Source organism: Hypanus sabinus, chromosome 9 (assembly GCF_030144855.1).
Source record: "Hypanus sabinus isolate sHypSab1 chromosome 9, sHypSab1.hap1, whole genome shotgun sequence".
Lineage (NCBI taxonomy): Eukaryota > Metazoa > Chordata > Chondrichthyes > Myliobatiformes > Dasyatidae > Hypanus > Hypanus sabinus.
The window spans coordinates 2395476-2422561 of NC_082714.1; the positions used below are offsets into that span (position 1 = coordinate 2395476).

The 27086-nt window shown below is 40.8% G+C and overlaps 1 protein-coding gene across 3 annotated transcripts in view; it reads left to right on the forward strand.

The window, feature by feature from the left end:
• LOC132398994 (dynein axonemal assembly factor 8) overlaps positions 1-27086 on the forward strand; it is a 181029-nt gene that overhangs the window by 148605 nt on the left and 5338 nt on the right. For all 3 annotated transcript variants that reach the window (XM_059978835.1, XM_059978834.1, XM_059978837.1), the window contains exons 27-28: positions 2194-2288; positions 11937-12057. In XM_059978835.1, the coding sequence (XP_059834818.1) occupies positions 2194-2288; positions 11937-12057 (216 nt within the window). The remainder of the gene's footprint in view (positions 1-2193; positions 2289-11936; positions 12058-27086) is intronic.

Consider the following 27086-nt stretch of genomic DNA (forward strand, 5'->3'; position numbering starts at 1 on the left):
ATTTCATTTCCCACACTGGCTGGTGGCGCATTGACATCAGCGCCAGACTCCGGAGCGAAGGTTCCCAAGTTCAAATCCAGTCAGGCCGCTCCCGAACATGCTTTCTATCCCTGCCGGGTTGAGTGTTGAGCTCATAACTCAGCCTCGTAAAAAAAGCCTGCACTGTAAGAAAGACGTGGGAGACCACTCACAGAATCTTTCTTCCAAGACAACCACTTGAAAAAAAAAGTGGTTGCAGAGGCTCTGGCAGAGAATGGCACCCAAAAAAAATTCATTTCCCACTTTCTTGCCCATTCTCCTAATCTGTCCAAGTCCTTCTACATCCTACCTGTTTCCTCATCACTACCTGCCCCTCCACCTATCTTCCTGTCATCTGCAAACTTGGTAACAAAGCCATCTATTTCATCATCTAAATCATTTATTTACAGCACAAAAAGAAGTGATCTCAACACCAACCCTTGTGGAACATCACTAGTCACTGGCAGCCAATCCTCACTGTGTCCCACCAATCAGCCAATGTTCTAACCTTGCTGATAACTTTCCTGTAGTACCATGGGCTCTTAACTTGGTAATCAGCCTCATGTGTGGCATCTTGTAAAAAGCCTTCTGAAAGTCCAAATATACAATATCCACTGCATCCCCTTTGTCTATCCTTATAATCTCCTCAAAGAATTCCAACAGGTTTGTCAGGCAAGATTTTCCCTGAAGGAAGCCATGCTCCTAGTTCCAAGGAGGAAACACATTAAAGAAGTAGCCTTTTCTCCCATGGTCCACTCTCCTCTCCTATCAGATTCCATCTTCTTCACCTTTTCCACCCATCAGGTTCCAGCTTCTTAAAGGGAGAGCCAGGGTCAATGGGGGGAGGTGGCTGAAGGAACAGATGATGTGTCAGGGCTCTCCTGCAGAGTCTCAACATTCCTTTCTCCCACAGATGCTACTTGAACCACCAAGTTCCTCAAATAGATTATTTTTGTTGCAGATTCCATATCTGCAGTCTCTTTTGTCTCCATGTTGTAATGCAGCCATTTTGTGCAGTTTAATTTCATTTTCCAAAGAAAGGATTTTGTTGCAATTGAGGGAGTGCAGCAGAGGGTCACAGATTGGTCCAGACTGGACCCTTAGGTGATAAGACAGACCTGTGAGGGACTCCAGAAGGACAAAGCTCATCTTCACTGGAGTTCTGAATAGTGAGAGACTATGTTTAAAACCATAAGCCCTCGTGGTATTGGACAGATTGGATGCAGGATAAATGTTCCAGTGACTGCTAGTCCAGAAACAGGAATCGTGGCCAAAGCATATGACTAGGCTATTTAGCAATGAGTTTAAGAGTGGAATTCTCTGTCACAGAAGACAGCTGAGGCTGAATCATTAAATAATAATTCAAGAAGCATTCAGATCTTGCCGAAACAATTATAGAGGTGAAGGGATATGGGGAGAAAGCAAGACTGGGAAATAAATTTGGATCATCATTAAAATTGATCAAAGGGCTTTCTCCAATTCCTGTCTCCTGGAAAACCTGGAATAGCAGGTTGTCTTGTGAAGGAACGTTGCACAGTTGGGCAGTTTATGGGACCTTGAGGGGTCTGGACCAATGGATGTGTAGAGGATATTTCTTGTCAGAGAATTCAGAACTAAAATAATGGGTTGTCCATTTAACACTGAGATGAGGTGAAATTGTTATTTTTATTTATTTAGTGAAACTGCAGAAAAGAGCCCTCTGGCACAATGAGCCACACTATCTGGGAAGCCATCTATTTCACCGTAGCCTAATCACAAGACAAATTACAATGACCAATTAACCAACTAACTGGTATGTCTTTGGACTGTGGGAGGAAACTGGAGCACCCAGAGGAAACCCATGCATTCACAAGGAAGAACATACGAACCCCTTACAGACAGCATCGCAATTGAATTCTGAACGCCAATGTCCTGAGCAGCAATAGTGTTGCACTAACTACTAAGCTATCATGCCACCCTAAATTATTTTTCTCTTAGACGGTTATGAGCCTTTGGGTGTCTCTTGCTCCGAGGGCAATGGAAGGAAGGTTGTTGAATATTCTGAAGGATCTGTTAGCTACTTGCTAAACCAAAACGTGAAAAATGCAGCTGTGAAGTTACAGAGGAATAAGCCAAGGTTTTGTTGAACACACCCTACTCCTACTCCTAACACACACCTGCCTCTCTGTTCTACAGCTTCCTCATCCTTTGGAAATGCAGTCCGCGATGTGAAGGCATTTTTCCCTGAAGGACTTTGTTGTGAGGAATCAGAACTGATGAAAGCTGAGAAGGTAAATGCAGACATTTCTCTTACTCAAGTCCATTGTGTAACATTAGACCCCTGTACTGTGCTGCCTGTAACTCCATACTGTCACTGATGGGACTGATCTGTGTACATTGTTCTAAGCTTGTAAGGTGGATCGGAAATATTTATGTTCACATTCCCATGTTCTGGCTACTGTGTAGCATCCTATCACTTTGGCAGAGGAGCATTTGATCTGAATGATGCTTGTGTGAGTGTGCCATGCCCTCACCCACATCTGCACCATTCAGTGGTTGTAGTAAATACAGCCCCCCCACCCCTGCACCTGGCAGGGCAGGAACTTGAGGAAGCTAGCTGAAACCATTCATGGGCATAGTCCTCACACCATCAAGGACAGATTCAAAAGGCAGTGCCTCAAGAAAATGACATCCATCATTAAGGATCCTCACTATCTGGAACATGCCCTCTTCTCATTACTACTATCAGGGAAGAGGTTAAGGAACCTGAAGTCACACACTCAAGGATTCAGGAACAGCTTCTTCCCCTCTGCCATCAGATTTCTGAATGGACAATGTACCCATGAAAAATAACTCATTATTCCTGTTTTGCAATATTTATTACTGCAACATAGCTTTTCTCATGTCTTTGCACTTTACTGCTGCCACAAAACAACAAATTTCACAACATATGTCAGTAATATTAAACCTGATTCTGATCCCAATTGAGATGCAGATTCAGATACATTTATTTATCTTATATGCATCAAAACACACAGTGAAATCTCGTTCTCTGTTCTTATTTGTTCATTCCTCATCTGCTAGGATATAATAGTTCAGTGAGAGTGTTTTGTACTGTGTGTGGGATGTGGAAAGTCTGGGAGACCTCCAGTATCCCAGATAAACACATCTGCACTAGGTTCACTGAGCTGCAGCTCCTGAGAGAACATATTAAGGAACTGGAGCTGCAGCTAGATGACATTCTACTCATACGGGAGAATGAGGAAGTGATAGACAGGAGCTACAGGGAGGTAGTCACCCCTAGATTGCAGGAGACAGATAACTGGGTGACTGTCAGGAGAAGGAAGGGAAATGCACAGCTTGTGGGGAGTACACTAGTAGCTGTTCCCCTCAATAATAAATATACAACTTTAGATACTATTGAGGGGGGACAATCTACCAGGGGGAACCACAGTGACTGGGTCTCTGGTGCTGTGACTCAGAAGAGCAGAGAGGTGAAGAGGACTGCAATGATGATAGGAGGTTCCATAGTCAGACGACAGAGGTGAGGTTCTGTGGTCATGATAGAGACACACGAATAGTATGTTGCCTCTCTAGTGCCAGGATTAGGGATGTCTCTAATCCGGTCCATGGCATCCTCAAGGGCAAGAGTGAGCAGTCTGAAGTCTTGGTACATATTGGCATCAATGACATAAGTAGACAAGGTGAGGAAGTCCTGAAGAGAGATTTTAGGGAGCTAAGTAGAAAGCTGAGAAACAGGACCTCCAGGGTAGTAATTACTGAATTGCTGTCTGTGCCATGTACTAGTGAGGGTAAGAATAGGATGGTTTGGCAGGTGAATATGGGGCTAAGGAACTGGTGCAGGGGGCAGGGATCTCTTTTAGGGAAGGTACAACTTGTACAAAAAGGATGGGTTACACTTGAGGCCAAGGGTCCAACATTTTTGCGGGCAGGTTAGCTAGCATTCTTCGGGTAGGTTTCAACTGATTTGGCAGGGGGATGGGAACTGGAGTGATAGTGCTGAAGATGAAATAGTTTACAACCAGAGGCAATGTGTAGTGAGACTCCTCGCAAGGAGAGGCTGATGATAGGGCAGAATTGCAGTCAACAGAATGAGCTGCAATGTAAAAGGTGGACAAAATCGAAAAGGATGAAAACAGGATGGAAGCTGTTTTATTTGACTGTGCAGATTATATGGAATAAGGTAGATGAACTTGTAACATAGTTACAGATTGGTACATATGATGTTGTCAGCTTCACTGAATAATGGCTGAAAGTGATCATAGCTTAATGTCCAAGGATGCACATTGTATTGAAAGGACAGGCAGGAAGGCAAAGGGTGTGCCGTTGCTCTGTTGGTAAAAAATGAAATGAAATCATTAGAAAGAGGTGAGATAGGGTTGGAAGGTGTTGAATCATTGCAGATAGAGCTAAGAAACTGCAAGGGTAAAAAGACCCTGATGGGAGTTGTATACAGACCCCCAAACAGTAGTAAGGATGTGGTCTACAAATTACAATGGGTGATAGAAAATGCACGCCAAAAGTTAAAATAGTCGGCAATGTTACAATAGTCATGGGAGATTTCAATATGCAGGTAGATTGGGAAAATCAGGTTGGTGCTGAATTCTAGTATGCCTACAAAATGACTTTTTAGAGCAGCCCATGGTTGAACCCCTTAGGGGATCAGCTATTCTGGATTGGGTGCTGTGCAAAGAACCGGAATTAATTAGCGAGCTTAAGGTATAAGAACCCTGAGGGAAAAGTGATCATAACGTGATCGAATTCACCCTGAAATTTGAGAAAGAGAAGGTAAAGTCAGTTAAGAACATAAGATATAGGAGCAGAATTAAGCCATTCGGCCTATCGAGTCTGCTCTGCCATTTCATCCTGCTGATCTCGGATCCCACGCAACCCCATACATCTGCCTTCTCACCATATTCTTTGATGCCCTGACCTATCAGGAAACTATCAACTTCTGCCTTAAATATACCCACAGACTTGGCCTCCACCACAGGTTCCACAGATTCACCACTGTCTGGCTAAAAAAGTTCCTCCTTACCTCTGTTCTGAAAGGTTGCCCCTCAAATTTGAGGCTGTGCCCTCTAGTTCTGGATGCCCCCAGCACAGAAAACATCACATCCACCCTATCTAATCCTTTCAGCATTCAGTAGGTTTCAGTGAGATCCCTCCGCATTCTTCTAAATTCCAATGAGTACAGGCCCAAAGCTGAATGTTAACCCCATTCATTCCCAGAATCATCCTTGTGAACCTCCTCTGAACTCTCTCCAATGACAACACATCCTTTTTGAGATATGGGGCCCAAAACTGTTGACAATACTTCAAGTGCAGCTTGACTAGTGTCTTGTAAAGCCTTAGCATTATCTCCTTTCTTTTATATTCTATTCCCCTTGAAATAAATGCCAACATTGCATTTGCCTCTTTACCACAGATTCAACCTGTAAACTAACCTACTGGGAGTCTTGCATGAGTCCCTCTGCACTTCTGATGTTTGAACCTTCTCCCCATTCAGATAATAGTCCACACTATTGTTCCTTTTACCAAAATATATGATCATACATTTCCCAACACTGTATTCCATCTGCCCTTTTTGCCATTATTCTAATTTGTCTGTCCTGCTGAAATCGCATTGCTTCCTCAGCATTATCTACCCCTCCACCGATCTTGGTACCATCCAGAAACTTTGCAACGAAGCCATCAATTGCATTATCCAAATCATTGACAAACAATGTGAAAAATAGCAGTCCCAATACTGACCCCTGAGGAACACAACTAGCCAATGACAGACAACCAGAAGAGGCCACCTTTATTCCCATTCACCTTTATTCCCTGTCAGCCATTCCTCTATCCATGCCAGTATCTTTCCTGTAACCCCATAGGATTTTATCTTGTTAAGCAGCCTCATATGTGGCACCTTATCAAATGCCTTCTGGAAATCAAAGTAAATGACATCCACTGCCTTTCATTTGTCTACCGTGCTTGATACTTCCTCAAAGAGCTCTTAACAGATTTGCCAGGTAAGATTTCCCTTTACAGAAGCCATACAGATTTTGACTTATTTTATCACTAAGCACTCTGAAACCTCATCCATAATAATAGACTCCAGCACTTTCCCAACCACTGAGGTTAGACTAACTGGTCTATAATTTCCTTTCTTTTGTCTTCCTCCCTTCCTAAAGAGTGGAATGATATTTACAATTTTGCAGTACTCCGGGACCATGCCAAAATCAAGTGATTCTTGAAAGATCATGACCAAATCCTCTGTTATTTCTTCAGCAACCTCTCTCAGGACTCTGGGATATAGTCCATCTGGTCCTGGTGACTTATCCACCTGTATGATAACTGATGACTACGTACATATAAATACAACACCTTCAATTCTGTATTCTTCATCCTTTTTGAATTTTGTCTCTGGGTACAATTTAACTATTTGCTCTGTCTGCATTTGTATATAATCATTGGCTTGTCCTTACTTACATTCATGTTTCATCCATCATCTACTTGTAAACCTTCTGGCTCATCCTCAGCTCTATCATCCTGGTTCCCATCCCCCACCATATTAGTTTAAACCACTCCGAACAGTTCTAGTAAACCTGCCTGCAAAAATATTGGTCCCCTCATATATTCAAGTGCAACCTGTCCCTTTTGTACAGGTTACACCTGCCCCAGAAAGGTCACAATTATGCAGAAATCTGAATCCCTGTCCCCTGCTCCAATTCTTCATGAACTTATCTGCCACCTGATTCTATTTGTATCCGCACTGCCGCGTGGCACAGGTTGCAATTTCAAGATTACTACCCTTGAGGTCCTGCTTCTCAGCTTCCTTCCTAACTCCCCACATTCTTTTTTCAGGATCTCCTCCCTTTTTCTTCATACTTCTTTGGTACCAATATGTACTACGGCTTCTGGCCTCCCCTTTCAGAATATTGTGGATGCATTCAGAAGCATCACCGACCCCGGCACCTGGGAGGCAAACTACCATCTGTATTTCCTTTTTGCATCCAGAGGGTCACCTATCAGTCCCTCTAAATATAGAGTCACCTATTACTGCTTCCATCCTCTTCATTTCCCTACCCTTCTGAGCCACAGAACGGCCACAGAGGTGCTCTCCACTCTCCTTTCCCTCTCTTGATAGTAACTCATTTATCCGTCTGCTGCTGCTTTGGGGTGACTACCTGCCTGTAGCTCCTGTCTATCACTGCTTCACTTTCTTCATCAAGCTGAAGGTCATCGAGCTGCAGCTCAATGTACCTGGTACAGATGTGGCCATCAGAGAGGCTAGAAATCTCCTGGAAATACCACATCTAACACACACCACAGAACACTGGCTATGTAGACATACCCATTATTCTCTCAAGAACTAATTCAGAAAAAAAGAAATAATAAAAAAGGAATGAATTTACTTACTTACCTTACCTCCTCCTGTTTTCGCCAAAGCCCTGTTGAGTCAAAGCCTTACTATTCTGATTCAGACTACTCTGACAATGACATCTCCCAAGATGACCACTCTGATGGGCGATATTCCTCTTTTATAGAGACTGTTTTTAAAGCTCTTTGCCCGACCTGCACGGGAATGCTTCTGTTGTGTACGTGCAGTGCTCCGATCAACAGCGATGTATCAGTATTACACTGGATTAAAGGAAATTGCAGAGGCATGAGAGATGAGTTGGCCAGAATGGGTTGGAAAAGAATACTGGCAGGGATGACAGCAGAACAGAAATGGCTGGAATTTCTGGAAGCAAATCAGAAGGCACAGGATATATACATCTCAAAGAGGAAGAATGATCCCAAAGGCAAGATGACATAACTATGGCTAACAAGAGAAGTCAAAACCAACAGAAAAACCAAAGAGAAGAGCAAAAATTAGTGGGAAGTTAGAGGATTGGGAAGCAATTGAAAGCAACTAAAAAGTCATTTTATGGAGTTTAATGCTGAGAAGTGTGAGGTTCTACATTTTGGCAGGAATAATCCAAATAGAACATACAGGGTAAATGGTAGGGCATTGAGGAATGCAGTGGAACAGAGAGATCTAGGAATAACAGTGCATAGTTTCCTGAAGGTGGAGTCTCATGTAGATAGGGTGGTGAAGAAGGCTTTTGGAACGCTGGCCTTTATAAATCAGAGCATTGAGTACAGAAGTTGGGATGTAATGTTGAAATTGTACAAGGCATTGATAAGGCCAAATTTAGAATATTGTGTACAGTTCTGGTCACTGAATTATAGGAAAGATATCAATAAATTAGAGAGAGTGCAGAGGCAATTTACTAGGATGTTACCTGGGTTTCAGCACTTAAGTTACAGAGAAAGGTTGAACAAGTTAGGTCTCTATTCATTGGAGTGTAGAAGGTTGAGGGGGGATTTGATAGAGGTATTTAAAATTTTGAGAGGGATAGATAGAGTTGACGTGAATAGGCTGTTTCCATTGAGAGTAGGGGAGATTCAAACGAGAGGACATGATTTCAGAGTTAGGGGGCAAAACACGAGGGGGCATTTCTTTACTCAGAGAGTGATAGCTGTGTGGAATGAGCTTCCTGTAGAAGTAGTAGAGGCCAGTTCAGTTGTGTCATTTAAGGTAAAATTGGATAGGTATATGGACAGGAAAGGAGTGGAGGGTTATGGGCTGACTACAGGTAGGTGGGACTAGGTGAGATTAAGAGTTCGGCACGGACTAGGAGGGCCGAGATGGCCTGTTTCCGTGCTGTGATTGTTATATGTATATGTTATATATTGTTAAGGTACCTTATTTTACCTTCTTAATATGACAGTAAGTTAGCCAATAATATTAAAGAGGATACCAAAAGTTTCTTCAGATAAATAAAGTGAGAGAGGCAGAAAGAAGGAAATTATAGGCCAGTTTTCTGACCTCACTGGTTGAGAAGATGTTGGAGTCGATTGTTAAGGATGTGTTTTCGGGGTACTTGGAGACGCATGATAAAACAAGCATGGGTCCCCAAGGGAAAATCTTGCCTGACAAATCTGTTGGAATTCTTTGAGAAATAACAAGCAGGATAGACAAAGGAGAATCAGCTGAAGTTGTGTATTTGGATCTTCAAAAGGTGCCACACATGAGGCTGCTTTGCAAACTACAAGCCCATGGTATTACAGGAAAGATTCTAGCAGGGATAAAGCAGCAGCTGATTGGCAGGAGGCAATGAGTGGGAATAAAGGGAGCCTTTTCTAGTTGGCTGCCAGTAACTAGTGGTGTTCCACAGGGGTCTGTGTTGGGATTGAAGCTCAGGAGAATGGGTAAAGAAGTGGCAGATGGAATACAGTGTCAGGAAGTGTTTGGTCATGCAGTTTGGTAGAAGAAATGAAAGGGTTGACTATTTTCTAAATGGAGAGAAAATACAAAAAAACTGAGGTACAGAGGGACTTGGGAGTCCCTGTGCAGGATTCCCTAAAGGTTGCTTTGCAGTTTGAGTTTGTTGTGAGGAAAGCAAATGCAGTGTAAGCATTCACTTCAAGTGTACTAGAATATAAAAGCAAGGATATAATGTTGAGGCTTTATAAAGTACTTGTGAGAATGTGCTGAAATTGGAGAGGGTTCAAAGCAGAAAGTTATTCCAGGATTCAATGGCTTGACATATGAAGAGCGTTTGATGGCTCTGGGCCTGTATTCACTAGAATTCAGAAGATTGAGTGGTGATCTCATTGAAACCTACTGGATGTTGAAAGGCCTCGATATAGTGGATGTGGAGAGTATGTTTCTTATGGTGGGAGAGTTTCGGACCAGAAGACACAGCCTCAGAATAGAGGGCCATCTTTTTAGAATGGAGATGAGGATGAATTTATTTAGCCAGAGAGTGGTGAATCTGTGGAATTCATTGCCGCAGACAGCTGTGGAGACCAAATCTTTACATATATTTAAGGCAGAGGTTGATAGATTCTCAATTGGTCAGGGCATGAAGGGATACAGGGAGAAGGCAGGAGATTGGGGCTGAGAGGGAAAATGGATCCGCCAAGATGAAATGGTGAAGCAGATTCTGCTCCTGTATCTTATGGTCTTTTGGTTTGTGGCAAGTAACACATCTAGGGATTTGCTGGGGGCAGCCCGCAAGTGTTGCCATATAGTACGTCCACAATGTTCAGCAGAACAACACAGAACACAACAAGACCTAGCAACCCATTCCCTCCTCCCCACCCTCTCACATGGACAGTCCTCCAGGCCTCCTGTCATAAACACAAACACAGATAAGGTGAATTCTGTCTCTCAGAGTTCAGTCTATCTCAAAGGGCAGAAGAAATGAGAGTCTTTGAATATTTTGAATGCAGAGGAGGATAGACTGTTGACAAGTGATGGGGTGAAAGGTTACAGTGGGTAGGAGAGAATATGGAGCTGAGATGACAATCTGTGACACTGGAAAGTGAGCATTAACTCCTGCTTCTGATTGTCACCTTTCTCGTAGCAGTGCATTCATCACAACCCCAACGTGGTTTCAGTAAATCAATCTCTCTGATATACTGGCATTCAACAGCTTTGTTTATTAACAGTCTCCATAAAAAGCTTCCACAAACCAGCCTGAGTCTGTCTCCCCTGTCACTTTTCTCTGCTCATGACAGTTGACTGAGGCACAGAGAAACTTGAGGTGTCGGTGTCCACAATAGGGATTGGTGGCCATCCTGCTTATTCATAATTGGGGCTTGAATTACATTGGGGACCTCTTTATGACTGCACAGATTCGATGGCCATTTTCCACATAAGTTTTCACTGAATGTAATTGTCGTGTGACTTGTAACCGTTGTACTATAGTATCAGTAAAACTACGTCTCATCAGTGGAACCACAAGGTCAACCTGTACACACAGGGCAACACTAATGTAGTGAAACATCCCACACAGGGTAATCTCCCATCTAACGTCTGATGGAATAGTAGAGAAAATGTCAGAAATCTTGGTCAAAGTTGGAAGTTTTCAGAAATGGCATAGAGTCCTAGAGTATTGACAGACCCTTCAGTCCATTAATTCATGCCAAACTATTAATCTGCCTAATCCCATCAACCTGCACCCAGACCATAACCCTCCATACCTCTTCTATCCATGTACCTATCCAAACTTCTCTCAAATATTGAAGTCAAAATCACATCCACCACTTGTGTTGGCAGCTCATCCCTCTGGGTAAAGACATTCCCCCTCAGTTTCCCATTAAGCATTTCACCTTTCACCCTTAACCTATGACCTTTAGTTCTCGACACACCCAACCTCAGTGGAAATGCTTGCTTGCATTTACCCTATTTATACTCATAATTTTGTATATCTAGTTCATCTCTCCCCTTGTTCTCCTATGCTCTAGGAAAAAAGTCCTAACCTGCTCAGCCTTTCCCTATAACCCAGGTCCTCAAGTCCCAGCAACAACTTAAAAAGTTTTCAGCACTCTTTCAATCTTATTGATATCTTTCCTGTAGATAGGTGACCAGAACTGGACACAATACTCCAAATTACGCTTCCAACATCTTATACAACTTCAATATGGAGAAGAATGAGAAGGAGAGGATTTGGTGGGTGTGGGGGGTGGGGTCCAAAACCTAAGCCCATGACTCCTGAAGTCACAGCAGCAATAAAGAAGCTCAGAGGTCTGGAGGTGTGTAGGATGTTGCTTTTACAGCATTGCAGAAAGTTACAAAGAAGAGGCAACACGAGAGAATCTGCAGATGCTGGAAATAAATAAAAACACAAAATCCTGGCAGAACTCAGCAGGCCAGACAGCATCTATGGGAGGAGGTAGTGATGATGTTTCAGGCCAAAACCCTTCATCAGAAACCCTCCTGATGAAGGGTTTCGGCCCGAAACGTCATCACTACCTCCTCCCATAGATGCTGTCTGGCCTGCTGAGTTCTGCCAGCATTTTGTGTTTTTAGTTACAAAGAAGAGGTTTCTTTGGGTGAGAGTGCTGGGCCATTAACTCTGCCTGATTTTGATTCACAGATTGGCAGTTGTGTAAGAGACTGGTTCATCAGCTTGGAGTTCCCACCGAGACGCAAGTTGGTCAATTCCTTAGCCTTCTGTCACTTGGATTCTGGAGCACCCAGCCGGAGCTCACAACAAGGTACCTTTGACAAACTGTCCAGAAGCTGAATGAGCACCAGTTCGAGCCTTCCAGCTGGAGACTGCACACTCATTACTCACTATCTGGACTTTAAGTTATGATGCTGTGTTCACTGCCCTATCCTCCAACCATTCATGTCAGTACCACCACTGAGAGTACCAACCCAGTCACTACTGCTGCCCACCTCTTTTACTGCAGGCCATGCTCTTTTCTCACTGCTGCCATCAGGTAGAAAGTACAGGAGCCTCAGGACTCGCACTACCAGCAACAGTTACTACCCCTTGACCATTAGGCTCTTGAACAAAGAGGATAACTACTGCATTGATTCTTTTTCTGGTGCTCCAACAACCAATGATCTCATTTTAAGAACTCTTTATCTTGTTATTTCATACTCTCATTATTTATTACTATTTATATTTGCATTTGCAGTTTGTTGTCTTCTATGCTCTATTTGATCTTTCATTGATCTTGTTTACAATTCTATAGATTTGCTGAGTATACCCACAGGAAAAACAATCCCAAGGTTGTATGTGGTTACATTTATGTATGTACTCTGATAGTAAGTTTTACTTTGAACCTTGAACGCTGAACTCAGTAAGAGTCCCACCCAGCACCTCAGGTTCAGAGTCAACATTGCTTGTTGATGCTCTGACTTGCTTCTTGTGATGCTGCCAGTGAGATTGGGCTTGTAGTGCCAGGCTCTTTCCTGGGCCCATGTGTGTACCATGACTGTGTGGGTTTGCTCTCGGTGCTCTGATTTCCTCCCACATCTCAAAGGCATACAGATGTACGTCGTAAAAAAAAAGTGACCGGGGCCTGTCATGACTTGTTTGTGGAGCGGGAGATTGCAGAGTGAGTTGGGGACGGTTCCTTGTGGTGGTTTTAAAAAGCACTTGGGGCCTGTTGGGACTTGTCTGCAGAGCAGGAGATCACTTTGGTTAATAGTAATTTAGCAATGGCCAATAAAAAGCATCGAAGTGTAAGCACAGCGTCCATTGTGTGAGTAGGCTAGAGTGGTCAGGTTTTGGCTCAACAAACTTTGATGAGAACAGACATGGGCTAGAACTTAATTTAGACAAGTCAGAGGTATAACAAGTATAGGTTGGTAGAATCCGGCCCGTGTGAGATGTGGGACATCAGAGTACTTAACATTGTACCTTGATAACTAAATCTACTGGAAGTGCACCCAACTTCAGCTCCTGTCTAACAAGGTTAAGGAATTAAACCCAGAGCTGGATCCAGGAGGCTGAAAACTGCAGTGATGAGTCATAGTCATAGAAAAGTACAGCATAGAAAAACAGGGCATTAAGTCCATGCTGAACTTTTAAGCTGCCTACTCCCATCAACCTGCATACCCCTACCATCCGTGTACCTATTCAAATTTCTCTTAAACGTTGAAATTGAGCTTGCATACACTACTTGTGCTGGCAGCTTTTTCCACACTGTTATGACCCTCTGACTGAAGAAGTTTTCCTTCATGTTCTCCTTAAACTTTTCACCTATTAACTTAACCCATGACTTCTCATTGTAGTCTCACCAAACCTCAGTGGAAAAAGTCTGCTTGCACTTACCCTATCTGTACTCCTCATCATTTTGTATACCTCTGTCAAATCTTTTCTCAATCTTCTACATTTCAAAGAATAAAGTCCTAGCTTATCCAATCTTTCCTTATAAATGAAGTCCTCCAGAACCAACAACATTCTTGGTAAATTTTCTCTGCTCTCTTTCAACCTTATTTACATCTTTCCTGTCGGTAGGTGACCAAAACTGCACACAATACTCCAAATTAGACTTCACCAACATCTTATGCAACTTCAACATAACATTGCATCTGCTGTGCTCAGTACTTTAATTGACAAAGGCCAATGTGCCAAAAGCTTTCTTTAGAACCCTGCAATGAACTTATGGACCTGTGCTCCCAGATCCCTTTGTTCTGAAAGACTATAAGTTATAGGAGCAGAAGAAGGCCACTCGGCCCATCAAGTCTGCTCTGCCATTCAATTGTGAGCTGATCCAATTCATCCAGTCAGTCCCCACTCCCTTGCCTTCTCCCCATACCCTTTGATGCCCTGGCTAATCAGGAACCTAGCTATCTCTGCCTTAAGTGCACCCAATAACTTAGCCTCCACAGCTGCACGTGGCACAGATTTACCACCCTCTGACTAAAGTAATTTCTCTGCATCGCTGTTCTAAATAGATGTCCTTCAATCCTGAAGTCATGCCCTCTTGTCCTAGACTCCCCTACCATGGGAAATAACTTTGCCATATCTAATCTGTTCAGGCCTTTTAACAATCAGAATGTTTTTATGAGATCCCCCCTTCATTCTCCTGAACTCAAGGGAATACAGTCCAAGAGCTGCCAGACATTCTACTGCACTCCTCAGTGCCCTACCATTCACTGTGTAAGACATAGCTTGGTTGGTCCTACCAAAGTGCAAAACCTTGCACTTGTCTGCATTAAATTCCATCCGCTATTGTTAACCCATTTTACCAGCTGGGGTCCAGATCCCAATGCAAGCCATGATAGCCTTCCTTGCTGTCCACTATATCCCCAATCTTCATGTCATCCACAAATTTGCTGATCCAGTTAACAATATTATCATCCAGATTGTTGATATAGATGACAAACAGCAATGGACCCAGCACTTAAAAAGCAAAAATCGCATAGGTCACTAGATTCTAAAAGGACAATGAGTATAAGGGCACTTTATCTAAATGCCCATAGTATTAGAAACAAGATTAGTGAACTTGTGGCACAGATCAGTACCAAGGCATTTGATTTAGTGGCCATTACAGAAACCTGGTTGCAAAGTGGAAATGACTGGGAATTAAATATCCAAGTGTATCAGGTAATATGGAAGGATAGGCAGGAAGGCAGAGGAAGTGGGGTGGCACTCTTGATTAGGGATGAGGTCAGGGCAATTGTGAGAGACAATATAAGATCTACGAAGCAGAATGCTGAGTCCATCTGGGTAGAGATTGAGAATAGTAAAGGGAAAAAAATCACTAGTGGGTGTTGTCTATTGGCCACCTAATAAAAATATTGCAGTGGCAGAGGCAATTAACCAAGAAATAACTGAGGCTTATAAGAACGGAATGGCAGTTGTCTTGGGGGATTTTAACTTCCACATAGATTGGGTGAATCAGGTTGGTCAAGGAAGTCTTGAGGAGGACTTCATAGAATGCATCCATTACGGCTTTCTCAAGCAGCATGTTAGTGAACCTACAAGGGAAAATGCTATCTTAGATCTAGTCCTGTGCAATGAGACAGGTAAGATTAACAATCTTGTAGTCCTCTTGGAAAGAGTTATCATAGTATGATTGAATTTCGCATTCAGATGGAGGATGAAATAGATCTAAACCTAGTGTATTATGCTTGAACAAGGGAGACTACAACAGGATGAGGGAGGAGTTGGCCAATGTGGATTGGGAGAACAGGCTATTTGGTAGGATGGTTGAGGAACAGTGGAATACTTTCAAAGAGACTTTTCACAGTGCTCAACAAAAGTATGTACCAGTCAAAAGTAAGGACAGCAAGTGTAGGGAGAGCCAGCCTTGGATAACTAAGGAAATAAAAGATAGTATCAAATTAAAAGTTTGTGTACAAAGTTGCAGAGTAGTGGGAGACTGGAGGATTGGGAAAACTTTAAAGAGCAACAGAGAACAACTAAACAAGAAATAAGGAAAAGGAAGACAGAGTATGAAAGTAAATTAGCAAAAAATATAAAATCAGAAAGCAAAAGTTTTTATAAATATATAAAGCAGAAGAGGGAGGCTCAAGTCAATGTAGGTCCCCTGGAAGACAAAAAGGGGAAATTGATATTGGGTGATAAGGAAATGGCTGAGGCATTGAACAACTATTTTGTGTCGGTCTTCACGGTGGAGGACACATCTAATATGCCAAAGAAGGATGTTATGGACAAAATGGGAGCTGAGGACCTCAATAAAATCACTGTCACTAAAGAGATAGTGATGAGCAAACTAGAGTGCCTGAAGGTAGATAAGTCCCCTGGTCCTGATGGGATGCATCCCAGGGTGCTGAAAGAATTGGCAGAGGTTATAGTAGATGCGTGTTGGTAATCATTTATCAAAACTCTCTAGACTCTGGGCAGGTCCCGTGAATTGGAAGACAGTGAATGTCATGCCACTTTTTTTAAAAGGATGTCGGCAAAAGACAGGCAACTCTAGGCCATTTAGCTTAACATCTGTAGTCGGGAAAATGCTTGAAGCTGTCATTAAGGAAGAAATAGCAAAACATTTAGAAAGGAGTGGTTCCATTAGACAGACGCAGCATGGATTCAGAAAGGGCAGGTCCTGTTTGACAAACTTACTGGAGTCCTTTGAGGACATAATGAGTTCAGTGGATAGAGGAGAACAGGTGGATGCTGTATACTTGGATTTTTAGAAAGTGTTCGATAAGGTTCTGCACAAGAAACTTATAAGATATGGATGCATGGAGTTGGAGGAAATATATTGGCATGGATAGTGGATTGGTTAATGGATAGAAGGCAGAGAGTTGGTATAAATGGGTGTTTCTCTGGTTGGCGGTCAGTGGTGAGTGGGGTGTCACAGGGGTCAGAGCTGGGCCTGCAGCTGTTTACCATTTACATTGATGATTTGGAAGAGGGGACTGAGTGTAGTAGCAAAATTTGCTGATCACACTAAACTGAGTGGAAAAGCAAATTGTACAGAGAATGTGGAGACTCTGCAGAGGGATATAGATAGGTTAAGTGAGTGGGCCAAGGTCTGGTAGATAGAATACAATGTTGGTAAATGCGAGATCATCCACTTTGGAAGGAATAATAGAAGAGCAGATTATTATTTAAATGGTAAAAGATCGCAGCATGCTGTTGTGCAGAGGGACTTGGGAGTGCTTGTTCATGAATTGCAAAAAGTTGGCTTGCAGGTACAAAAGGTTATTAAGAAGGCATGGGGGATTTCAATATGCAGGTAGATTGGGAAAATCAGGTTGGTGATGATTCCTAAGAGAGGAAATTTGTACAAGACTTCTTTTGAGAGCAGCTTATGGTGGAGTCCAATAAGGGAAGGTCAGTTCTGGATTGGGTGTTGTGTAACGAACTAGATTTGATTAGAGAGCTTAAGGTATCTTAGAGATAGCAATCATAACATGATAGAATTCACCCTGCAGTTTGAAAGACAGAAGATGAAGTCAGATGTATCAGTATTACAGTGGAGTAAAGGGAATTACAGAGGCAAGAGAGAGGAGCTCATTAAAGTTGATTAGAAGGGGACACTAGCAGGGATGGTGGCAGAACAGTAATGGCTGGAGTTTCTGGGGTCAGTTCAGAGGCCAGATAGGTATATCTCAAAGATGAAGAATTATTCTAAAGGGAGGATGAGGCAACCATGGCTGACAAGGGAAGACAAAGACAGCATAAAAGCAAAACAGTGGGCAGATATTAGAGCAAAAATTAGTGGGAAGTATGAGGATTGAGAAGCTTTTAGAAACCATCAGAAGGCAACTAAAAAGCCATAAGGAGAAAAAAAATGAATATGAAGGTAAGCTAGCCTTATAAAATAATATAAAAGGATACCAAAAGCTTTTAAGAAAAAGTTTTAAAAGCCTGGCCTGCTGCATTCTGTGTGTGTTACCAAAAGTTTTTTCAGATACAAGGTTAGCAGGAAGAAGATCCGCCATTTTGCAGCGCATGGAGTAAGACGTGTTTTATAGCGGCTCTACTTTTCTTTATATTTTACATCCCACTGACAGATTCCTTTTAAGTTTGATGATTTATTACTTCTGCTGAAGGATTTACGATTTAATTACGATGGCCGGAAGTCGATCTGGTATTGAATTGAGAAGCGGCAAGATTTTTCCTGAAATGGAGCAAACTGAGCAAATAAAGAAATTGGAGGAACCTGTTACTTTAGCAGGAATATTTTCTTCAATACAAGATATGAAGTTTGAATTTGGATTGCTCAATATGAAGATTGGTAAGTTGACGGATACCAACGGGAAGCTTGAAAAATCTATCTTTAATGTCCAAGAATCTCTGAAGAATTTAGACTTTCAATTTCAGATGCTTAAGCAGACTACAAATCGACTTGAGAACAAACATGAACAATTTAGGCAAACTATTAAAGAACAAGGAGTGAAGATGTCTTCGATGGAAAAGAAAATTAAGTTCTTTAACTTAAAGAACTTAAAATTAACTATCTTTTAGATAGTTCCTCGGTAGTGATCTGTTAAAGTTCTTCTCAGGTATGCTGTACTCACTTTTTAGTGAGACCCTGGAAGCTACCCCCTTTACTTGATAGAGTTCCAAGATTTCGGCATTCATCTCAATTGCATCCTCGGCCAATCGTACTTTGTTTGCATTATTATACAACCAAAGAAGCCATACTTCAAGAGGCCAGAAGAAAGTGAAAGATAATCTTCAAGTCAACAGATTCGTACAGTCAAAGATTTTCCTTCTGAGATTTTTGCTGAAAGAAGGAAATAACGGGAAGTCATGAGCGAGATGTATAAGCTAAATTTACATCCATCTCTTCGGTATCCAGCACGGCTGATAATCTTTCCTGCAGAGTCTCAGTCACAGAGAATCTACTCCCCCCAGGAAGGATGGGAGTACATTAAAAATCTTAAAGTTAAGCCGATTGCTGAATAGGTAATTCTAATGTATAAGATGTTTATAGGGCCCCTGAGTAAAGTCTGTTCTATGCTTTTTGAATCTCTGGTGTGGGATTTGGCTGATTAATTTTTTTTACTCATTAATAATTAGTATATACTTATAATTGTTTTGTAGGGAATTCTTACAGTATTAGAGGTCTTACAGTATATAGAGGTCTTACAGTATTAGAGGTCTTACAGTATATAGAGGTCCACATAGGACCTGTCATGAACTATTCTTTTTTTTTTGTTTCAACATTAATATAGTTTTAGGTTGGTTATATATATATTCATTTATTTTTTTGTATGACTTGTAAGTTTCTTTTTGAAAGAAAGAACTTCAGTTGTAATATTTGCTTGGATTTACTTTCCTTTGAATATGTGATTAATATACTTTAGATGAATTTAAGATGGCCATCACCAGTTATGTTTTTATTACTGTTAGACATAACATTGCTGTATTTGAAATTTGTTTGTCCCTTTTATTATGGCTAAATTGGATGGGATTAATGTTTTAATTTTAATATACGTAGCTGCAAAATGGAGGATAGGGTCAAGGGTCTCAAGTTTAGCATGCAACCAGCCTATTGGTTGCTGCTTTTCCGGCTTTGTGGGGAGGGGTGCTACTAGAATAGGTTTTCTTTCTCGATTGGGCGGTTCTATTGCTGGACATTTGTTTTGCAAATATGTCATTCCTTCTAGTCATATCTGTACCTTTTGGATTAATCTGCGCTTGCACAATAGTTTTCTTTATAAAATATTAAATTAAATTTTAAACATGGATATTAATAAAATTAATATAATCTCTTGGAATCTGAACAGTGAGAATAATCCTATTAAGCATAAAAAGATTTTTTAAAAATTAAAAACACTTAATCCAGATGTTATTTTTGCGCAAGAAAATAATATACGGAGACAGGATGAGAACAGGTTTTTCAAATTTTGTAAAGGACCTTTATTTCATTCTTTATCAACTAATAAAGTTAGAGGGGTATCTATTTTTCTTAACTCTAAAATCCCTTTTGTACATTTTAATACTATTACTGATACGATTGGAAGATATTTAATTGTTACTGGTTTATTATGCGACCAAAAGGTGGCTTTGGTGTGTGTATACGCACCTAATGTAGATAGTCCTGAATTTTTTAAGAAGCTTTTTTCTGAGCTACCGAATTTGAATGAGTATAAGTTGATCATGGGCGGTGACTTTGATTGTTATCTGAACCCGGCGATTGACAGGTCATCAACCAATCCGTCGCTTCCTAATAAAGCAGCGGCTTGTATTAATTCTTTTCTACTAGAATATGGCCTGCTCGATATCTGGAGATATAAACACCCTAACAACAAAGATTTTTCTTTTTTTTCCACACGTTCATCATAAATACTCTAGAATCGATTACTTTTTTCTAGACACACGTTTGTTCCACTCCGTTGTTGAGTGTGCATATGACATCATTGCGTTGTCGGATCACGCGCCGTTGAAATTAACTTTGAAGCTTTCTGATAGCTTTTTGAAAATGTCACAGTGGAGATTGAATCCTGTATTGTTACAGGATCCAGCTTTTGTTAGTTTTATTAAGGAGCAAATTTCTATATTCTTTGAATTTAATACAACTGAAGGGATGTCAAACTTGGTTATATGGGACATGATGAAATCTTTTCATGGGGACAGATAGTTTCATACTCAGCAGCTTTAAGAAAGAAAACTAAAGCAGAACTGTCAGTGCTTACTAATAAAATTAGAGAGATAGATAAAGTGTATTAGATAGATAAACCTACTGAACACCTATATAAAGGGTCGAACTTCAATGACAATATGATTTGCTTCTGACCTTTCCCATTGAACAGCAAATTTTTAAATCTAAAAGTCTATTTTATATACATGGAGATAAGTCAGGTAAACTTTTAGCTGCTCGGTTAAAGGCTGGTATGGTTAGAAGAAAAATTTTAAAAATACATAGACCAGATAGAACTGAAACCTCAGATCCTTATGAAATTAATAAGATATTTATGGATTTTTACTCTAAGCTTTATAATCTGAATTCTCTGACAATACTATTATTATGAATAGATTTTTGCAAAAATTAAATATACCCAAAATTTTGACTCAAGATGTTGATATATTAGATGCACCTATTAAACAAGAGGAGATAGCTAAAGCTATATCCTCTATGCAATTAGGGAAAGCTCCGGGACCAGATGGTTACACAGTGGAATTTTACAACTTTCCATGAAATGCTAATACCACATCTTCATCAAACTTTTACTGATTCTATATCCTTTGGGAATCTTCTGAAAACTTTTTATGAGGAATTATTTTCATTGATTCCTAAAAAAGGAAAAGATTTATCGGAATGTGCATCCTATAGACCTATCTCTTTACCGAATGTAGATTTTAAAATTCTCTCTAAGATTCTAGCCAATAGACTTGAGAATATTTTGCCTACTGTTATCTCAAATGATCAAACTGGATTTATTAAAAATAGGTACTCACATTTTAATATTCAAAGACTGTTAAATATTATTTATTCCCCCTCAGTTAAAGAATCTGAATGTATGGTGTCTCTGGATACAGAGAAAGCTTTTGATAGGGTGGAGTGGCCTTATCTGTTTCAGGTTTTGAAGAGGTTTAATTTCGGTCCGGAATTTATTTCCTGCATTAAACTGATTTATCAAGCTCCACCCAGTGGCTGTGATTATAACTAATAATCAAAAGTCTCCTTATTTTAGATTATATAGAGGAATCCATCAGGGCTGTCCTCTCAGTCCTTTATCATTTAATTTGGTTTTAGAACCACTTGCTATCACTCTTAGGGATTCTAATTCTGTGCAGGGTATTAAGAGAGGGGATAAATTACATAAGGTTTCATAATATGCGGATGATTTATTAGTTTAAATTTCAGACTCTAGGAAATCTATTCCTTTTATGTTATCTATATTTACGGAATTTAATATTTTCTCTGGATATAAACTCAACTTACATAAAAGTGAACTATTTCCTATTAATAATTATTCTGATTATTATGGTCAAATACCTTTTATTATTGCTAAGAACTATTTTACTTACCTTGGTATTAAAATTACTAAAAATTTTAAAGACTAATTGAATATACTCAACAAGCACTTTCTAAATGGTCGCCTATGTCGATGTCATTAATTGGTCGAATAAATGCTATAAAAATGGTTATTTTACCAAAATTTTTATATACATTTCAAGCAGTTCCATCTCTTGTTCCAAAAATATTTTTCGATAAAATAGATTCCATGATCTTGTCTTACATTTGGAATAATAAAAGCTCCAGAGTGAATAAATTTTTATTGCAAAAATCAAAAAAAGATGGAGGACTGGTGCTACCAAACTTTAGATTTTATTATTGGGCAATTAATTTTCATTATATCACCTTTAGGATTCATGCTATAGATAACCAGGATTGCCCTTCATGGTTACATTTGGAGGAGAATTCGGTAAGGGGGTTTTCTTTAGCTTCTTTACTAGGAGCTCCCCTTCCTTTTTCGTTCTCCAGGATGGGTAGACAAGGTCTTAGTCCTAATGTTAAACATACTTTAAAAATTTGCTTTCAGTTTTGTAGATTTTTTGAATTAAGTAACTTTGTACTCTCTAGTAATATCTATTCTAACTTTTTCTTTAAACCATCAACTCTGGATAAGGCTTTTTTAATATGGAAAACTAAGGGAATAAAAACTTTTTTAGATTTGTTTTCAGAGGATTGTTTAATGTCTTGTTCGCAGTTAATGGATAAATATAATATATCTAGTGCTCATTTTTTTAGATATTTACAAGTTAGGAATGTTTAATGTGATTTTTTTACCGAACTATCCATTGGCATATTCACCAAATTTGGCTTGTGCTATTTTTCAGTTTAAACCATTTCAAAAACTATTAACAGCTATTATATATAAACAGTTAATGAATGCACATATGGCGCTTAATGATAAGATTGGGAAATAGAACTTCAACATTCACCTTCAGATAATCAAAGGAGTAAAATTTATTATCTAGTTAATAATTCATCTATCTGTGCACGTCACTCCCTAATACATAGAACATAGAATAGTACAGCACATTACAGGCCCTTCGGCCCACAATGTTGTGCTGACCCTCAATCCCTGCCTCACATATAACCCTCCACCTTAAATTCCTCCATATACCTGTCTAGTAGTCTCATAAACTTACTAGTGTGTCCGCCTCCACCACTGACTCAGGCAGTGCATTCCATGCACCAACCACTCTCAGAGTGAAAAACCTTCATCTAATATCCCCCTTGAACTTCCCTCCCCTTACCTTAAAGCCATGTCCTCTTGTACTGAGCAGTGGTGCCCTGGGGAAGAGGCACTGGCTGTTCACTCTCTATTCCTCTTAATATCTTGTATACCTCTATCATGTCTCCTCTCATCCTCCTTCTCTCCAAAGAGTAAAGCCCTAACTCCCTTAATCTCTGATCATAATCCATACTCTCTAAACCAGGCAGCATCCTGATAAATCTCCTCTGTACCTTTTCCAATGCTTCCACATCCTTCCTATAGGGAGGTGACCAGAACCGGACACAGCACTCCAAGTGTGGCCTAACAAGTTTTATAGAGCTGCATCATTACCTCACGACTCTTAAACTCTCTCCCTCAACTTATGAAAGCTAACACCCCATAAGCTTTCTTAAATACCCTATCTACCTGTGAAGCAACTTTCAGGAATCTGTGGACATGTACCCCCAGATCCCTCTGCTCCTCCACACTACCAAGTATCCTGCCATTTGCTTTGTACTCTGCCTTGGAGTTTGTCCTTCCAAAGTCCACCACCTCACACTTCTCCGGATTGAACTCCATCTGCCACTGCTCAGCCCACTTCTGCATCCTATCAATGTCTCTCTGCAATCTTTGACAATTCTCGACACTATCTACACCACCACCAACCTTTGTGTCGTCTGCAAACTTGCCAACCCACCCTTCTACCCCCACATCCAGGTCATTAATAAAAATCACAAGAAGTAGAGGTCCCAGAACAGATCCTTGTGGGACACCACTAGTCACAACCCTCCAATCTGAATGTACTCCCTCCACCACAACCCTCTGCCTTCTGCAGGCAAGCCAATTCTGAATCCACCTGGCCAAACTTCCCTGGATCCCATGCCTTCTGACTTTCTGAATAAGCCAACCGTGTGGAACCTTGTCAAATGCCTTACTAAAATCCATGTAGATCACATCCACTGCACTACCCTCATCTATATGCCTGGTCACTTCCTCAAAGAACTCTATCAGGCTTCAATTTAAGATAGTACACAGGGCTCATTTGTCAAAAGATAAATTAGCGCATATTTTTTCTAATATAAGCCCTACCTGTGACAGATGCAATGCTGAGGTGGCTACTCTAACTTATATGTTTTGGTCCTGTGTAAAGTTAAATAATTTTTGGAGGGATGTGTTTAGAATATTATCAAAAGTCATAGGTGTGGACTTACAACCCAATTCACTTACGGCAATCTTTGGGATTATTCCAGAGGAAACAGGTAGAGTTCCTGCTTCCGCTCATGTGATGGCCTTTTCAACTTTACTGGCTAGGAGAGCTATCTTGTTATACTGGGAAGATTCTAATCCACTTACTGTTTTTAACTGACTTTCCTCCATTATGTCCTGTTTAAACTTGGAGAAAATTAGAAGCCGGACGTTTGACACATCTTTTAGCTGTGAGCAAGATTGGCAATCCATTATTCAATATTTTATATGATTTAATCTTTTTCTCTCTCTTTTTTATTTTTAAAGGAAATTGTTTTTTCTTTCTTTTTATTTGTTCCCCATTATCAGCGAAGGTTTCAGAGATGACTAGAAGGTTTTTTTTTCTAATTTTATCCTCAAATGGACTGCCCAATCTTTCTTTCTTTTTGCTTTAGGTTAGTTTAGTGGGGTATTTTTCTCCTTATTAATAAAATTTCCAATCTTTTTCTTTCTCTTTACGATTTGCCAAGAGGAGTTGTGGTTTCTTGTTTATAGAACCATAGAACACTACAGCACAGTACAGGCCCTTCAGCCCTCCATGTTGTGCCGACCCATATAATCCTTAAAAAAAAAAGTACTAAACCCACACTACCCCATAACCCTCCATTTTTCTTTTATCCATGTGCCTGTCCAAGAGGCTCTTAAATACCCCTAATGTTTTAGCCTCCACCACCTTCCCAGGCAAGTCATTCCAGGCACTCACAACTCTCTGTGTAAAAAACTTACCCCTGATGTCTCCCCTAAACTTCCCTCCCTTAATTTTGTACATATGCCCTCTGGTGTTTGCTATTGGTGCCCGGGGAAACAGGTACTGACTACCCACCCTATCTATGCCTCTCATAATCTTGTAGACCTCTATAAGTCCCCTCTCATTCTTCTATGCTCCAAAGAGAAAATCCCCAGCTCCGCTAACCTTGCTTCATATGACTTGTTCTCCAAACCAGGCAACATCCTGGTAAATCTCCTCTGCACCCTCTCCATAGCTTCCACATCCTTCCTATAATGAGGTGACCAGAATTGAACACATTACTCTTAAGTGCGGTCTCACCAGAGATTTGTAGATTTGCAACATGACCTCTCTACTCTTGAACTCAATCCCCCTGTTAATGAAGCCTAGCATCCCATAGGCCTTCTTAACTACCCTATCAACCTGCGCAGCGACCTTGAGGGATGTATGGATTTGAACCTCAAGGTCCCTTTGTTCATCCACACTCTTAAGTAATTGACCATTAATCCTGTACTCAGTCTTCTGGTTTGTCCTTCCAAAATGCATGACCTCACACTTGTCTGGATTGAGGCATATACAATAGCTTAGTATTATATGCAATTGATATTGACAGTATATATTCTTTTGTTGTTTCTACATTTTTTGTATTATGTATTTGCTAAAACTTCTCCTCTGATTTGTATCTTTTTCTCTGTTGGAAAATTAATTAAAAAAATTGAAAATGTAGAATGAAGGTTAGCAGGAAGAAGCTTAAGAATGAAATTAGAGCTAGAAGAGGCCATGAGAAGGCCTTGGTGAGCAGAAGTAAGGAAAACTCTAAGGCATTCTACAAGTATGCGAAGAGCAAGAGGATAAGACATGAGAGAATAGGACCAATCAAGTGTGACAGTGGAAAAGTGTGTATGGAACCAGAGGAGATAGTAGAGATACTTAGAAACATAGAAATCCCACAGACAATACAGGCCCTTCAGCCCACAATGCTGTGCCAAACGTGTACTTACTTTAGAAATTACCTAGGGTTACCCACAGCCCTCTATTTTTCTAAGCTCCATGTATCTGTCCAGGAGTCTCTTAAAAGACCCTATTGTACCCACCTCCTCCACCATCGCTGGCAGTCCAGTCCATTCACTCACCACTCTCTGCGTAAAAAAAATTTACACCTGACATCTCCTCTGTACCTACTTCCAAGCACCTTAAACCAGTGCCTTCTCATGTTAGCCATTTCAGCCCTGGGGGAAAAAACCTCTGTACTCCAAGTGGGGTCTGACCAGGGTCCTATATAGCTGTAACATTACCTCTCAGCTCTTAAACTCAGTCCCATGGTTGATGAAGGCCAATGCACTGTATGCCTTCTTAATCACAGAGTCAACCTGCGCAACAGCTTTGAGTGTCCTGTGCATTGGCCTTCATCAACCGTGGCCTGGGGTACTGCACTTAGTTCTGGTCACCTCACTACAGGAAGGATGTGGAAACTATAGAAATGTGCAGAGGAGATTTACAAGGATGTTGCCTGGATTGGGGAGCATGCCTTATGAGAGTAGGTTGAGTGAACTCGGTCTTTTCTCCTTGGAGCGACGGAGGATGAGAGGTGACCTGATAGAGGTGTATAAGATGATGAGAGGCATTGATCATGTGGATAGTCAGAGACTTTTTCCCAGGGCTGAAATGGCTAACAGGGCTGCCAGTGACAGTGGTGGAGGCAGATTCAATAGGGTCTTTTAAGAGACTCCAGGATAGGTACATGGAGCTTAGGAAAATAGAGGGCTATGGGTAACCCTAGGTAATTTCTGAAGTAAATACATGTTCGGCACAGCATTGTGTATTGAAGGGCCTGTATTGTGCTGTAGGTTTTCTATGTTTCTATGTACAGTATAAAGAATAAAAGAGAGATGAGGGTGGCTATAGGACCACTGGAAACTTAGTAAGTATATTGTGCAAGTCTTCACTTTTGAAGACACTAGCAATATGCCAAAAATTCAAGAGTGCCGGGCAGCAGAAGTGTGTGAAGTTACTATTACTAGCGAGAAGGTTCGTGGGAAACTGAAAGGTCTGAAGGTAGATAACTCACCTGGACCAGTTAGTGTACACCCCAGGGTTCTGAAAGAGGTGGCTGAAGAGATTGTGGAGACATTAGTAATAATCTTTCAAGAATCAATAGATTCC